This window comes from Alligator mississippiensis, chromosome 4 (assembly GCF_030867095.1).
Source record: "Alligator mississippiensis isolate rAllMis1 chromosome 4, rAllMis1, whole genome shotgun sequence".
Lineage (NCBI taxonomy): Eukaryota > Metazoa > Chordata > Crocodylia > Alligatoridae > Alligator > Alligator mississippiensis.
Genome location: NC_081827.1, coordinates 147,659,756 through 147,675,450, shown reverse-complemented (window position 1 = coordinate 147,675,450; position 15,695 = coordinate 147,659,756). Strand labels below are relative to the sequence as shown.

Genomic DNA, 15,695 nt, shown 5'->3' with positions numbered 1-15,695 from the left:
ATACCACACCAGGCAGCCTAGCCATGACCCCACTCCCCTTCCCCACTCCCCGGGCAGCACCTCCTAGGGCTGCCTGGCCCCGATGTGGGCGGGCTGGTGGCAGAGCTCCCTGCTGCCCTCAAAGGGCCCTCTGCCCCCTTCTCCTGCTGGAGGGGCTGGCACCTCCTCCCACCCTGTCACAGCCCCAGCCCTGCTAGAGTGTTGTATAAGACTTTCTCCAGTACTGGCAGGCACCTGCCCCCCCCCTCCGCCCCCCACACATGCACGCACACACCCCGGACAGTCCCCCAACCCTGCCCCCCATACACTTACCTGCATCCAGCTGCTGGGGCTACTTTCACCACTCTACATGGCTGCATGCTAGGCACACGTGCACATGCAGACGCATGTGCACCCACTGCCTCCATTCGCCCTCCCCCTGCTCCCACCAGTGGAGCAGAGCAAAATCCTGGATGCTTGTTCAGATTTCAAAAAACCGCCTGGACGGAGATTGGAGGATATGTCTGGGAAAGCCCAGATGTATCATAACCCTATAATATTCAACTTGATGGCATTTCTCTCAGTAACTTGAAAACTCTGAATGTTCTAAGCATTAAAGACTAGAACTTTATTAACTGCACTGAACACTTGAAGAGCTGGAATGAGGGGCACAGAATACAGGGATCCCCTGCCATCTGGTTAGGAAATTCAAAGCACAGGTTGATGGCAGCCTTTAGCACATTCCAGTATAACACATACCACCTTCTCAGCTCTGTCCATCCTTCCAATAGAGTCTTAAAATGTTGACACCCAAAAAACTTTACTACCAGACAGGAATAAGAATGGGAGAGAGGGGCACAGAGGGGAAAGGATAGTCTTGCCAGAAAGTCTTGAAGGCCAAAAGAGATGGTTTTGAGATTAACACTTCTGATCCCAGACAATATAACTGATGCCTGACATAATATATATGTATACAGGCACTCCTCACTTAACGACCGAGTTCCGTTCCTGTGACTAGGTCGTTAAGCGAATTGGTCGATAAGCGAGGAGCCGCCCCTTGATACTGCGTGCCTTGGCTTGAGACGCCGCGCTGCTGTTTCCACAATACGTTTCATACAATACCGACTGCTCGGAGAGCTGGTTGTAAGTCCACGCGGTCGTTAAACAGGTAGGTCGTTAAGTGAGGAGTACCTGTACACAGATCATAGCTGTAGCTTTTTTTTACTTGGTAAGTATTCCTAGTTCACTCTGCTGCTAAATATTATCCTGGTTACTGCATGCTAGCTTGCCTCCTCTGAGCAGTCTCTGTTTGAAATCAACAGAGAACTCTCCTGTGGGAAGTGAGCCTCGGTCATTGTAGAGGTGCAAACTGGGAAAGGTACTTTGAGTAGGAATTTGAAAAGAGATCTGTTCAGTGGAGGTTCTTAAACCCATGGTCAGACTATTGTGTTAGACAACAGGTTAAGACATTCAAAGCAAGAACAGTCAAAAGTAGGGGTATTGATGTGAACAGAGGTGTGGTCAAGACCAGTAAAATGGCTCTTTGTGATCCTCCAGGATTTCCTCCTGTCTGTTGCAAGACCATCCCTTCACCACCACCCTTGGCCATCAGTTGGAACAGGAGAGCTGAGTGAGCACTGCAGTGGACCTGGGGCAGGAGCTGTTGTGGAAACCTGCATAATTCCTTCTGATTGTGATAGAGGGTCTTTTGGCCATGTTTTACCCTGGTAAGATGACAGGTTCTTCCCCTATGAGAGTGAGTGGAACAGGAGACCTGAGAGGTGTGAGGAGGGCAGATCTGTCTGGACTGAACACTCACTTCCCAGCTCGAGAACACATCTGCTTTACAGAGCATCTCCAGGAATCTTTTCTCCTTGGCAGCGCTTGAGAAGGGAGGGTATAAAAATGTGGGCCTTGGTTTTACAAAGCCATTTCAGATGAAACTTTGGTTGTGTAGCAAAGGCTTCTGAGATGCAACAGAAGCAGAACTTTTATGTATTCAGTTCAGCCCTCCTGGTAAAGGTATCCAAGGGAGAACAGGATGTTTCTTTTCATGGACCCCAAGTGGGGGAAGGGGAATGCATATATCAAGAGGAGTGGGCTTCAGCAGGCTAGGGCTCTGGGGAGAGAGCTGGAGTGTGGATTAGGCTAAGACAAAGAGGAGCATTTACACTGCTGAGGCAGGGTACTTCTCCATTTCTCTTGTTCTCTGATATCAGGGTAAGCATGTGAGGGCTGCGTGGGGTCAAGGAGAGGAACTGGGAACAATTTCTGACACTGCAACAAACCTAAACTCTCCAACAACATGATGAATAATGCAAGTGTTGCCCAAGTGCATCAGTGATAGGTTCTAGGCGGAGCTAGATTAGCACATGGAGAGGAGAGGGTTTGTTAAAAAATATTAGTGGGTTTCATCCCTTGCCTCTGTTTGGCAGTGGTGTTTGTTTCTATCACTGCATCACTAAAACAAATAATTTTGCTCTTTTTTTTTTTTACTAGGGTATACAGAAGTTTTCCATGCTTCAGCTCTGTTTCTAAAAGTAAAATGCTGGGTGGGGTGGGAGTATTAGCTAGAGGGGTAAAGTTTCATTCCTTCATAGTCCATTCCATGCCTTTTTTTTACTTCTTTGTAGGAAGCATGGTTGGGGTTGGGGGAGTGTGGGGGGAGTTACATTTGTGACGAGCAGCCTTTTTAGTGCCTGTGCAATAAGGCACTATTTGCACCCACAGTTTAATCCTGATCTGGCATTTCTTGATGTGCTTGGGACAGCAGGCCCTGTGGTTAGTTGGAGGAAAGAGCAGGAGAGCAAATCTGTAAGGAGTAAGAATTGTCACTTCTGCCTGCCTTAAATAACTGCATCCCTTGTGGCTGGCATTTTAAAGCATCCTGGTGGGCTTGTGCGCACATCTTATTAAAAGAACAGTTGGCTGCAGAAAGCCCTGCAGTGTTCAGGGTTGAAATCTGTTGGGGGGAAGGGAGAGATCAGGCTCTAAAAGTAGCTTAGGCCAGGCCTGCCATCCCATAATGAGAACTGGCTTCCCAGGATTAGGACAAAAAGTGTGTGTGCTATAAAGGTGACATATCCAAGTGTTATTTTTGAAAAAAATAATGTAAATTGAGCAGGTTGTATTCTAACCCATTAGCTGGTTGAGGTAAACTGCTGAAAGGATATGAATGCTTACTAAACTAGTTTTCCCAGTCTATACTAGGCATTTAAAATACGTTGAAATATTTTGCCTAATGTTTTGCTCTAGTCTGTTAGATGCCCCCAAAGCTATCAACCTTTATATTTAATTCTGCAAAGGCAAAATAATTAGATCACATGTCCCAAGTCAATCATTTAGTCTGCATATGATATCATTCTTACTGTGGTGGCATGATGGGATGAGCAAATGCTGTTTGCTGTCCTCTACAGAAATGGTTATTTATCAACTTGTAGAGCATTAATAACTGTCACTGAGTGGTGTCTTTTTTTCTGAAGATCAGTGTTCTTAATTTTAGTTTTACTGTATCCCTGCATATTTTTGTCCAGGTGTAGGAACTGGCCATTTACACAGTAATGTTATGTCTGAGTTGATATAAGGCAGGGCTGTCCAACTTCTAAGTGCCCAGGGACCATGCTATTCTATCCACAGGCCAGAGGGCTGTGTGGATGTTCTCCTACCCTTCTGCAAGGTATGCCCTTACAGGCACCCTTGCCCCACTGCTCAGTGTAGGGCATGGGCAGGCACTTATTTCAGGAGGAGGGCCACTTACTGAGTTTTGGCAAGCCATTGAGGGCCATATGATAGGCAGCCAGGGGCAGAGAAATATTAATTTTCTAAATTTTTAGCGGCCCCGTGGGCCAGATAGAATGGCCTGGTGGGCTGCATTTGGCCCGCGGGCGCATTTTGCCCACCCCTGGTGTAGGGTGTAATTGTTCTGCCCAGTGCTCACCCTCAGCTCCCTCTGCTGCTTGCTACATTGCCCCACCTCCTTGGGTGAAGGCAGGAAAAGGCAGCTGGAGGAGGGAGGAGAAACACAGGCACAGTGGCTTCTGCAGGTGCAGAAATGAGGGAACACCACCTCAGCAGGAGTCTGGGGAGCTCAACTTAATCCCTTATGAGCCACATGTGGCTCAAAGGCTGCCATTTGGACAGTCCTAGTGAGGGTAACAAGTTACAGGTGGCTGTGCTAGATATGGACCTTAGTTTTGTCACTTGGGACAGAATGGGACCAACTGACATGTGACACACGTGCCTTTTTATAGTCTCATAAAGAGCTGGTTAGCATTTAGAGAAGATTCTTCTAATTAAATTATTTTAATCTAAAAATGTGAATTTCTCAAAACCAAAACTTCTCAGGGGAATGCATTGATTTCAAGAAAGATTTTTTATTCAAGGGGTGAAATTTGTGGTGAGAAAGTAGGACAGGGCCCACCTCAGCATGGCTGGTAGCACAGGGGGTAGATCTTTACAACACACTTGGTGTTACTTTTGGGCTTTTTAAAGCAGGTTTTCCCCACTAACATCAAATGCGTGGAGGGAGCTCAGCATATGGGGCTTTAATTCATTGATGTATGCAGAGCACTCAGGTTTTTGAAGAGAAGGAGCTATAGAAGTGTGTATTATTACATAGGTAATAAAACAAGGACTCTCCTAAGCCTGAAAATGGAAACCTCAAGCTAACAGGTGAGTGAGACAGCACTGGAATATGTGCATACTGGTTTGACTTCTCATTGCCTTAAGAACTGTGACAGACTAGGGTCCAGGAAGGCTGGATGGGGGTGTTGGTAGGGGAAGAGGAAGGCACCTTTGCCTCTTGGTAAACTGTAGTTTTCCTGGGCCATTGCTATAAAGATGGGGTTTGCCTGTGTGGTGATAGGCAATTCTTCTTCCTTACTGTTGTTGCGTGGAGCACTGCATGTCATTTAGCCTTTGGGCTCTCTTACAGGTATGAGCCTTGCAGTGTTGTTGTGTGTTTTACACAGAACTTGAAAACTACTTAAGGTTTTTTAGAAAGAAAATTGTGATGAGTGGCTTGAGTTCTCTCAGAAGAGAGAGGATACCAATATTGTTCCATCATCTGACAAACATGCGGATGACAGAAACAACACTTACATTCTAATTCCTCACCCATTTTTGAGGCAGCTTCTGGGAGGAGTAGTCCAAATGTAGTCTGTTGTGAGAAGCCTAGTCCTTTCTTGAATGCCAGAAATGTTTGTCTTCCAAGTGGCACATTCTGAGGCTTTGCCAATGGGCGAACTGGAAAGAAAAAGGTTGCAATTTTGATTCTGGTAGACTTATATATGAATTTTCCTCCATATGAAATGTTTTCACAGGAAGATAATGGTGGTGAAAGGTGCTGGATCAGCAGTCACAGAGATTGAAGCCCTCTGTCCACAAGACAGGTAACCAATAGATGCCAATAAACTTCTTCAGAGCATACAGCTTCCACTGAACCTGGAGGGACCTTCCCTGAGGTCGAGAGAGGAGCTTGGTCTCCATGGTCCAATTGGTGCTTGGTGTGTCTGCTGAGACTGCCACCAAGGGGGCCAGTTAGTTGCTAGTTGTGGTCGTGCCTTTTGTGATGTGTGTTTGAAACTTCCACTTTCTCTGTCATCGTGAAGCAGACTGACATGTTCTCTGGCTTATTTCTCTAGGTTTCGTGAAGCAGCAAGAGATCTTCCTGCCAGAAACCTTTCCCTGCTCCCTGAAAGATAAAGGGAAGAATGAGCAGGCCTGAATAGGTGTGGGTTAGGATGAAGACCAGAAGTTGGAATAACAGCAGCCACAGTGGCCTTTGTAACATGGAAAAGCTAAATAAATGCATTGTGAACTGATTCACCAGTGTGGGGTCTTTTCAGTAGCTCTTCTTTTCAAATACAGTGTCTTTTTCCACCCTTCTTTGACTATATTTTTTTTGTGTCAGTCATCTTCAGAAATCTGGTGACCCCACAACTCTGGCTCTGTGAAGTCAGAACCTTACAACTGATTCCATCTTCTCTCTTGTAACTAACTTTTCCTGATTGATTTCATTCTGAAGGAAGCCAAAATACTTTGCAAATTGTGTGTGGGGTAGAGTTGCGATGATTTTGTTTGAGCAGTTGTGAAAGAAAACTTAAAGTACGCTAAGTAATACATAGTAATAACCTACCTACACTGTGTGTGTGTGTGTGTGTGTGCGCGCGCGCGTGCGTGCACGCATACGCATGTATCGCTGTCTTTTACTTGATGGAATCCAAAACTGCTCAACTTTGTGTCAGAGGTTGTATACTGCCCATGTTCAGAAGAGATTCTTTAACTGATCAGAGACTGTTTCTAGTGGGATCTGACTTTTATGCCAACTGTTACTATGAAGTTCTTGTGGATCCATAACGAAACAGCTACTTTATAACAGTGGTGTTTAAGGCTGCCATATTGTTGTTAAAATATGCTTCACGAGGTGATTAGTCACATTTTAAATAAAAAAATATGAGAGATAAAACATGCACATCTTTTTAATGTTTCATGATATTGGTGTAATACAACATCTGCAAAGAAAAACATTTTATTAGCATTGATTTAATAATGTGCCTATTGAAAGCTTTGGGAGGGTGAAAGAGAGAGACAAATAAAGATGTGTACAAAACATCTGAATAGATAAATCCAGACTAACTTAATTTGACAAAACACAAAAACATCAGTTTTACACTTGTCTTCAAAGTCTGGATCAGCACTGAACAAGGGCTTTGTAATGTATTGTGAAGACTGGCAAAATTAAACTCTGAACTCAGCACCTTTCCTGAGATCTCCCGGACATGGAGAGCTTAAGTAACAAATATCAGTTGATGAAATGACCGTGGGTTCATGCAAGCTGTTCCAAATTCGAAGAACAAAATGTTTTTTTAAAGCTTAAACCTAGCAATTTATTACCATGAGAGTAGAAGCTAGATCAGTATAACACATTTCCTCTAAAAAGCAACATTAAGGCAAATGAATGTCAGTGTCAAAACACTCTTCAGGATATTGGTGCCCAAAGCTGAGCAGGATTCATGAAAAGATTAAGCCTTTAAATGAATAAGAACATCCACAGTTGTACTAAATAAAGAATATATAATTTTTTTTATCTTAGGACTTCATGGCATAAGCTGTATCTGACTGACTGGATCAGGAAGAATATTTCCTATGGGCAGGTTTATTTCTACTGTACTTACTTGGTTTTTACTCCCTCTGAAGTGTTCTCATAAAGACCCACTGGTCTGCTGTGGTGTGTCATTTCTATGTTCAGTTGTAGCCCTTGAGGAAGCACCTTGTAATAATTCAGTCTGTAGTCTGTAAGACATAGCCAACCATATTGTGAAGCCTGCACTTAAGGAAAATGATTGCAATCTGCTCATCAAGAGTAAAGTGGGATTATAAGGTCAGTCTTTCCTATTGCTACCATCTAGATTGTCAGAAACCTGGGCCCAGCGCATAACTGGTTTGTAACCTGTATCATGTTAAAATCTATCTACGAAGCTTTCTTGCAACTGGAGGTGGCGATATGCAAAAATAAATAAAAAACCCAGGAGAAGTTGCTGCTCGCAGTGCCCCAGCAATCTGATGAGTTGTCCAAAGTGCAAACGCTGTGTGCCTGAAATTGGCAACAGTTGCTGTTCTGTATGAATCGTTTGTGTTTGTACTACATGCTGCTCCATAATTCCTTTGCCACATAATCATTTGTAATTAAAGTGAAACTTAAAGTGCAGTGCTCCCAAGGATTCCTGTCTTCTGGTTGGCTTTCATAGATTCATAGATGCTAGGGTTGGAAGGGACCTCAACAGATCATTGAGTCCTAGGCAGGAAAGTGCTGTGGTTAGATGACCCTAGTCAGATGCCTATCCAGCCTTCTCTTAAAGATCCCCACGGTAGGGGAGAGCGTCACCTCCCTTGGAAGCCCATTCCAAATTTTGGCCACCCTTACCATGAAGTTTTTTCTGATATCTAGCCTAAATCTGCTGTCTGTCAGTTTGTGACCGTTGTTCCTTGTTACCACAAGAGGAGCCCTAGTGAACAGAGCATCTCCAATCCCTTGCTGCGTTCCCCTAATGAATTTGTAGGCGGCCACAGGATCACTCACCTCTTAGCCTTCTGTTGTGGAGGCTGAAGAGGTCCAGGACCCTTAGTTTCTCCTCATAGGGTTTGGCCTGTAGACCCCTAAGCATATGAGTGGCCGCCCTCTAGACCATCTTGAGTCTATCAACATCCTCCTTGAAGTATGATGCCCAAAACTGGACGCAGTACTCCAACTGTGGTCTGACCAGTGTTGCATAGAGGGGGAAATATCACCTCCTTGGTTCTATTCATCATACATCTGCTGATGCATGATAAAGTGTGGTCAGCTTTGCTGATGATTTCATCACACTGACAACTCATGTTTATCTTGGAGTCCGTTATGACTCCAAGATCCCTTTTCTGTGCTGCTCAGAGTGTCACTTCCTAGCTAATAGGTGTGCTGGATACTGAGCCTGCAAAACTCCCTGTGCAGGGTGCTCACAGGATCAGGATTTTAGTCACAGGAGGCATTTCATACATCTGCACTGAGGGATGGTGTTCAGGAAGCTGGGGGTGAGGCTCAAAACAAGAAAAACTACTGTCCTGAGCTCCACTTCTTTTTTTTTTTTTTTTAAGCAGTATTGCCCAAAAGAAGGAGCATTGGAAAAATTATCCAGAACCCTGGGTTCTATTCCTACTACTGCCACTGACTTGCTGTGTGTAACTTTAGGCAAATAATATTCGACTGTCACTGGTTGAGTCTACCCCTAGATGCTGCATGGACATTCTCTGGCAGTGGCAACAACTGGACTGCTCAGCTTAATTTAAAAAGCTTCTCTTGGTTCATTTTTATTTAGGTACAAGATGAATATGTAATAATATACTCAGTAGCATTGTTGAGATGTGTGGACTTTATGTATGAGAAAGATGCTAGTCAAGCCTCTTCAGGTTAGGGGCACCAACGTAAATGAGTTGTTGGGTTTAAAGTGGTTAAATCATAGTGGTGATGGCATAAACTCCTTCATTGCTCCTTCAGCTACTGCTGCCAGTTAGACAGCTCTGGCATAGATAATAAGGCCTTTTTCGTTCTTTCTTTCTAAGGAAGGCAGAGGTAATGGTGACCTGCTTTCTGCCTGACTTCACACTAGCACAGCTAGCACTCTCGCTGTCATCCTAGTTTTGCCAGGCACCCAAATGACAGCAGGATCCAGCCCTAAATTGAAGGAAACAATTTAGGAAGGGGACTTCTACAAAACTGGGATAGAAGGAAATGGGCGACATTTCTCCTAACTAAGAAATCTGGCAGATAAGGGTGTGTTTGTTTCAGGTGTAAGACACAGGATGAGGCTTAACATACAAAAGCCTTGCTCTTTTAATTTCATTTCAGTTCTGGGATGGAATATAGCACCCCATTTCATCTTGCACTCAGCTATAACCACAGAATGAATTTTAGGGAAGGAGGGAGAATATCGTTTATTTAACCCTTTGTGTTTTCAAATGATTGTACCAAGTATGTAAATATAAAACCCTCTGGGTAGAGAGATCAGTAAGCCTGCTCCTGGGTTGTGCCCACTCTGGGAAAGGATGTTTTCTTACTGGATGGTAACTGTAACCTTAGTGTTGACCCAAGGCAGATTGTAGTTTGCCAACAAATTACTTGGCTGAGGTGAATGGTAGATTTTAACCTAGGATTTGCCTTGATCTGTTAACACTCACATTAAACCTTTCTGGTTGCTGCCTTGTCATCTTTCCCATCTACATAGTTTGTCCAATAAAAGATACAGCCAAAAAAGTCCTTGCTTATCCAATCAGGAATGTTTCCATATGTTCCTAAAATGGTGAGAATAGGCTTATTTACCTAATGAACACAAAGTCATAAGAAAAGTGAATGGGCTTCAGATTTTAGCTTGGTTGGCAATAACCCCAACTTGGGGAAGAGCACTTGCTTAGTGAATCAATAGCCCCACTTCCATCAGGGTTTAGTTTAGATTCTCCATTTGTACTGACTCAGCTCTTTGTTACTGAGATGTTGTATAGGGTGAAGGCCCTTTTTGCTCTTTTATTTTTCCTAAAGTGCCAGTGGTGTTGGTGCAGTGAATTTGGTAGCCATGACAGCCGGGAGTTGGTTTTTAACTCTTTATCTCTATTGTGGAAAGTTTAGTGGTAAAGCACCTTTTCCTGAGACAGCAGCTGCTGCAAACAGCTGCTGTGTAATTTGGTCTTCTGGGGTTATTTGCATTGGTCTTTGTGATTTTCCTGCTTGCTTGCATGTTAATAGCAGCTGGAAATATAATGACTATTCTATCTGTAGCCATGTCATTATCATTACCCTCTTACTGGTGGAATGTGTGCCTAAAGCTACACTCACCAGTAAAAATATTGAATAATTGGGATGGCTGCCATTGGATTCTGTGTGACTATTTTATCTCCCTTGAAGCCTCCATGGACTCTGGACTGGTCTTGGCATGGGCTGCACTCTATTTCAACAGAAGGCAAATGCCTGCCAAAAATAGGAAAGGAAACCACAGACTGGCACATACTTTTGGGATAGGAGCGCAACGGAGCTGCTGCCTTTTTCTCATTTCATCTGCTACATTTTGCTGGCTTGATCCCAGTACTTGTCTAGTTCCTATTCTTCGTCTCAGGTCCCAATGCCTGTGGCCCCAAATCCATAGACTTGCTAGTCCTGCAGCCCTCTCCTTACGTAATAACAACATCCTTTTTTTCCAAATCCACCTACCTACAGAAGAGCAGAAGCCTATCATAGTTTTTCCTCGTCTTCCTCACTAACCCTAGTTTCTCCCTGCTCTCTGATTGCAACAGCCTTCCCTAACTCCCTTTCCCAGTCACAGTGGTGTAGTCATCTTTAGTTATTCAGCAACCGTTTAGAACCACTCTTTGGTATATATGCATGACTTGCCAAAAAAATAAAAGGCCTATTTGTTCCTTTCTTTTTTTTTTTTTTGCTGGAGGAGATTGGGAGATGGACTGGCCTGTTTAGCCTTCAGATATTCCCCTTCCATACTGCACAGCCCAAATGCAGCTGTACCAAGCTGCTAATGTGAAAAAGATCTGTTTAGTTTTCCTGCCAAAGTTGAAGCGAGCCAGCAGACGGCATTAGTCCTGAGAAAAGTCAGAGACCATATTCTTTGCACTGTTGCATCCTCTTTGTAAAAGGGAGTAATCCCCCCCAGATCTGTCTCTCCACCCATCCCTGTTCCTCAGGTCTGCCAAGCACTATTCAAGAGCAAATGCACTATAACAGCATTTCTCAACCCATGGGTTGCGACCCAAAAGTGGGTCACAAGAATATATGAAAGGGTTGCAAACAAACTTTAAAAATGGATTCTTCTTTAAAGGAGAAAAACATGGGAAATTGTGGATTTTCCTTTGTAGGCTGGCAGAGTTCCAGCCTGCTTGCCCCCCTCCCCTGTGCCCCACACACACTCCCCCCTGCTCCACACACGGGGGTGGGGGAAGTGGGTTGGGAGTGTGGGGCACCAGCAGGGCCAGGGGACTGTTTTCTACTTTAAACTATTTACTGGGTCGGGACTGGCCATTGATGTTTACAAATGGGTCCTGGTACAAAAAAGGTTGAGAGACCACTGCACTAGAACATGTTAATACCAAATAAGTTCAGTCTCCCCTCATCCTCATGTCCCTCTGCCTTTGCCCCTTGGCTGTTAGCATGATGTAAACAGAGCTCTCAGATGGGTCTCTGGTTATGGGACAGACCCACGCCATGGAGAGCTCTTGCTATAAACAATGCTTGATTTCCCTTTGGACGGGTAGTGTTTGTCTGCTGGCTGCAGAACAGGAGCCCTTGTTAAAAACAGAGCTGTGTAGTGTAATGGGGGCCTTGGGTGGGGTAGTGGGGAGCAGTTTTGTTTAGCACAGGCTCTGGAAAACCTCTGTGTAATCTGGCTGGCCCTATGTTCCCAGCTGTGTGTGATGTAAACAGGCAGCTGTGCTTCCACCATGGTTTTTTCTCCTCTTGATCTCTGTCCCTCCAGTGCCTTTGGCCCTGTCCCTCCTTGATCACTTCTCTGAATCACCTTGTCCTCAGATGCTCAGACAGAAGTGACAATTTTTGCCCGATTTGGCCACAGAAAGTAGTTGATAGCTGTGACCAAACACAAATGCGTGGTTGCAGACAGCTTAAAAATGGCCGATCAGGTGAAAATCTGAAGCCTTATTGCATGAAGGGTCAGATGAAAAGGTTTCAAAATGGAGTTTCTTCTGCAATTTGTCTGTGCTGCCTCCCAGTCTGTCACTTTTCAGAATGGGAGGGGGGAAAGGGAGCAGAGGAGTTCAGTCTGGGGGGGGGTTTCAGCCCCTGCTGGAGGGTGGGGTGGGTGTATTGGAGCCCCCCTGATGTTGGAGCCTTATCCTTGAGTGTGAGCTGGGGAACCCCTGGGATAGGGGTGGGCAAAATGGCAGATCTGACTAGTGTCCAGACTCCCATTTCCCAGCAGTCCCTGCCCATGTTGCTGCAGCCGGTTTCCATGGAGACCCCAGCAGTGGTAGGGCTGAGACAGCATGGGCCTGGGGTTTCCATGGAGACTGGTCCCAGTAATGCTGGCAGGGTGTGAGGCTGGGCAGGGAGCTGCTCCAGGGTTAGGGTTAGGATCATGTGGCAGTGACAGCATGATCTGGAACTAGGTCGGAGCTGTGATCTGCTGCCTGTACGTCCCTGCCCAGGATGTGTGGGTAGTGGATAGTAGTTCTGCCCCAACTCTGGACCACCCTGTCTGCTGCAAGATCCTGGGCCCAGAGCAGCTCCCTGCCCAGCTGCGCACCCTGCCAGCACTGCTGGGGCCATTCTCCGTGGAAACCCTGGCCCCGCACTGTCACTGCCCTGCTGCTGCTAGGATTTCCATGGAAACCAGTCGCAGAGATGCGGGCAGGGACTGCTGGGAAGTGGAATCCGATGTAGGCCCACTTTGCCCACGCCTACCCTAGCGTGAGCTCCTGTTCTGCCCTCCCATTCTGAAAACTTTGCAGCCTAGCAAGGGCCAGGGGCCCCTGCTATGGAAAATGGGCTGCAGGCTTGCTAGATTCCCTTCCCCTCTGGAACCAACAGTGAACTTCTGTTTGATCCAGAAGATCTAGTAGCTCAGAACACTTCCTGCAAAGTGTTCTCAGTTATGGCAGGGAGCTGCACTTGTGTCTGCACCCTTAGTTGCTCGTGTGACTGTGTTGGCAGGTATCAAGAGGAAGCCCTGTCTGCTGTTTCAATCAAGGGCCATAGAGTTAGAACTGTTATATTCTCTCTCGAGCTCTGCAATTTCCTTGTTACATGACCGTAGGCAAATTTCTTAACTGCCGCTGTCTGTTTCTATATGTGGTTGTAGGGACAAGGTTAATATTATAGCTAAGTAGAGAGAGTCAAAAAGCCCGAGGCTGAATCAGTTCAATCTTCACAGGTTAGTCTAAACTGCTTACATTGAAACAATAAGCAAGTGAAAATTCACTTTTCATTCCAGAAATGCATCCACATTCCTACAGTGGCTCAGTGCACATAAATTGCTTTGAAAAAGGCTGAAACTGGTTTAAGATAAACCTGGATGGATGTAGTATTAGATTTAACTGATTTAAGTTAAATCAGTTTATTAAACTTCTGTCCCAGATCCCTTCCAGATTCAAGTTAACTCAGTCCCCCAGCATCCCAGGATGCTTTGTAACACAACACCCTCCCCCCCCCCCCACACACACACACAGGGTAGGCAGGTGAGTCTTGCCCCAAGCTGTCTGTTTCAGCCAAGCAGGAAGGTATGTTCTGGTGCCCTCTGGCTTCTGGCCTGGGCCACTGCAGACATGTGGCTGCCCCCTGCCCTGCCGCTGCCAGCTTCATCGTGTCAGGGGGCCCCAAAACTATATCTTGCAGGGGTCCCAAAAAATTGTGGGCTGGCCCTGGCTGGAGCAGCCCATGTGGTGGGGGCCAAAGGAGCTGCGCACCACTTGTGCTGCCTGGGATGTGGGGAGGCTGCATGCCACCGATGCAGTGTAGGGCTGGCCTGGCAGCGAACTGCCTGCACAGTGTGTGACCCAGGGGCCACATGCCAGTACTGTGTACAGCCCCTGACCTCATTCAGGTTGGTCAACCCTGTTCCAGAACGTGTATCAGCTAAGTGTGTAGTCAGTGGATCTAGTGCCTAGAGGCAGGGAGAGAAAGGAGGAGACATGTCTGTACAGTAGTCTTTTCCTCACTCTGCCACTGACTGACTGACTGCCCTGGGTATACTTAACATATTTCTCTCCCCAGTCTAGAGATGGTGAAAGCATTAACCTAGAGCACCTCCCTTTGAACTTTGTCATTGGGAAGCCAGAAGAGAGAGGCTAAGGGGCCTATCGCATCCAACCATTACAGTTGAGGGTTCATGTCAGCTCACAGGCACAGTTGTTTTTCCTGTTTGTTGGGAACACTTCAAGGAACAGATCTGCTCCTCTGCCCTGATGACCACTGCTCCCTAAGGCCAGATGTGCAGTAGTCCCTGGGGGTCTTGTGTCACCTTCTAGCAGAGTTGGGGAATCTCTATCACCAATCTTGTATTCCCAGTCACAATCTTGCTGGTCCAAATGCCTCTAATTTACCCTGGTGGCCTGCTTACAGAGGCTAGGATGTTGCTTTGTTTTTAATAGCAGCTGGCTAAGTCTTGATGAGGCAATCACCTAGTTTGAGCTTATCCTTTCCCTTGAAGGTGGGCCAGCATCATTCCCCCTCCATTTTACAAGTTTGCTTAAGACAATAGGAAAGGAGTGACCTGGCTAGCGGTGGAGCTCAGGCCACTAGCATTCCAGGTCTCCAGGTTTGACTCTCATGGCTTTGCAGGGAAAGTGCCAGAACGTATTTTTCTGTCCTCTTTCTATTGTTAGCATGGATGCATTGAGATCTGAGGGAAGGGGGCCTCCCTTCTCACTGCTCCAGTGCTGGAGCCAGTACTGACTGAGAAGACATGGTGCCCCCCTAGTGAGTCACTGGGTCCCGTTCCAGCATGCTGCGGTATCAAACGCAGGACTGACTGTCAGGGAAAAATGCCCCTCATTGCAATTGTTGTGTTTGCTCCCTGCAGTCTGAGGCTGCATACCCGCATCCTCGTCCCTCTGAAATAGCCAATATGTATTGAAAACAGTTGAGAAAGGGAGCTGGGAATATCAGTGAAAAGCAGCTGCCTACCAGTCATGGGACTGCCGGCTGACACTAGCAGTGTTTGAAACAGGAGAAGAACAGAGGCTCAGTGGAGAGAAGGAAGAGAAGAGGGTTTTTGCAGCAGTTAGGTTTGGAATTTGAGTGCCTGGGCATGTACAGATTTCAGGAATAACCCCCTCATCAACCCTGATTTCATCAGTGCCCTGAAGCTACATAGGTATGGGCCAAGCTTTCTGGGGGCTGGGAGAGCTTCAAGAAATAGCATTCAGCCCTAAGGTGCGGAGGCTCAGGAGGGGGCTGCCTCTTCCCAACCAGGACTAAACCCTGTGGTGCGGAGGTGGCGCTTTGCTGCAGAGTGGGCCTTAAAGGAAGTACTTTTCTTTGAAAGGAGGAACGTGGCCCTGCTTAGCATAAGGCTGCCCTTCCTTGCAAGTGGCTAAATGCCATGCATGTACTGAAAACCTACCCTTCATTTCAGGATTTTAGCTCCTGCTCAGTTTGAACTGCCCCTGTGGGTTTGATAGGGGAGGAGTGGGGCGGCGTTATTCCTTCTCTCCTGGGACGCTGTGCA

The 15,695-nt window shown here is 46.2% G+C and overlaps 1 protein-coding gene across 2 annotated transcripts in view; it reads left to right on the top strand.

Annotated features, from left to right (window-relative positions):
* The window catches only part of RIMKLB (ribosomal modification protein rimK like family member B), an 84,038-nt gene extending 78,237 nt beyond the window's left edge, over positions 1-5,801 (top strand). The window contains exons 8-10 of one of the 2 annotated variants that reach the window (XR_009461906.1): positions 1,537-4,650; positions 5,301-5,369; positions 5,622-5,683. Coding sequence is in view for 1 of the 2 variants with exons in the window: in XM_059726768.1 (XP_059582751.1) it covers positions 1,537-1,706; positions 5,301-5,369; positions 5,622-5,682 (300 nt within the window). In the remaining variant the exon portion in view is untranslated. Of the gene's footprint in view, positions 1-1,536; positions 4,651-5,300; positions 5,370-5,621 lie in introns of both variants that reach the window. The other variant, XM_059726768.1, reaches the window with a different exon arrangement.
* Positions 5,802-15,695: the final 9,894 nt, after the last annotated feature.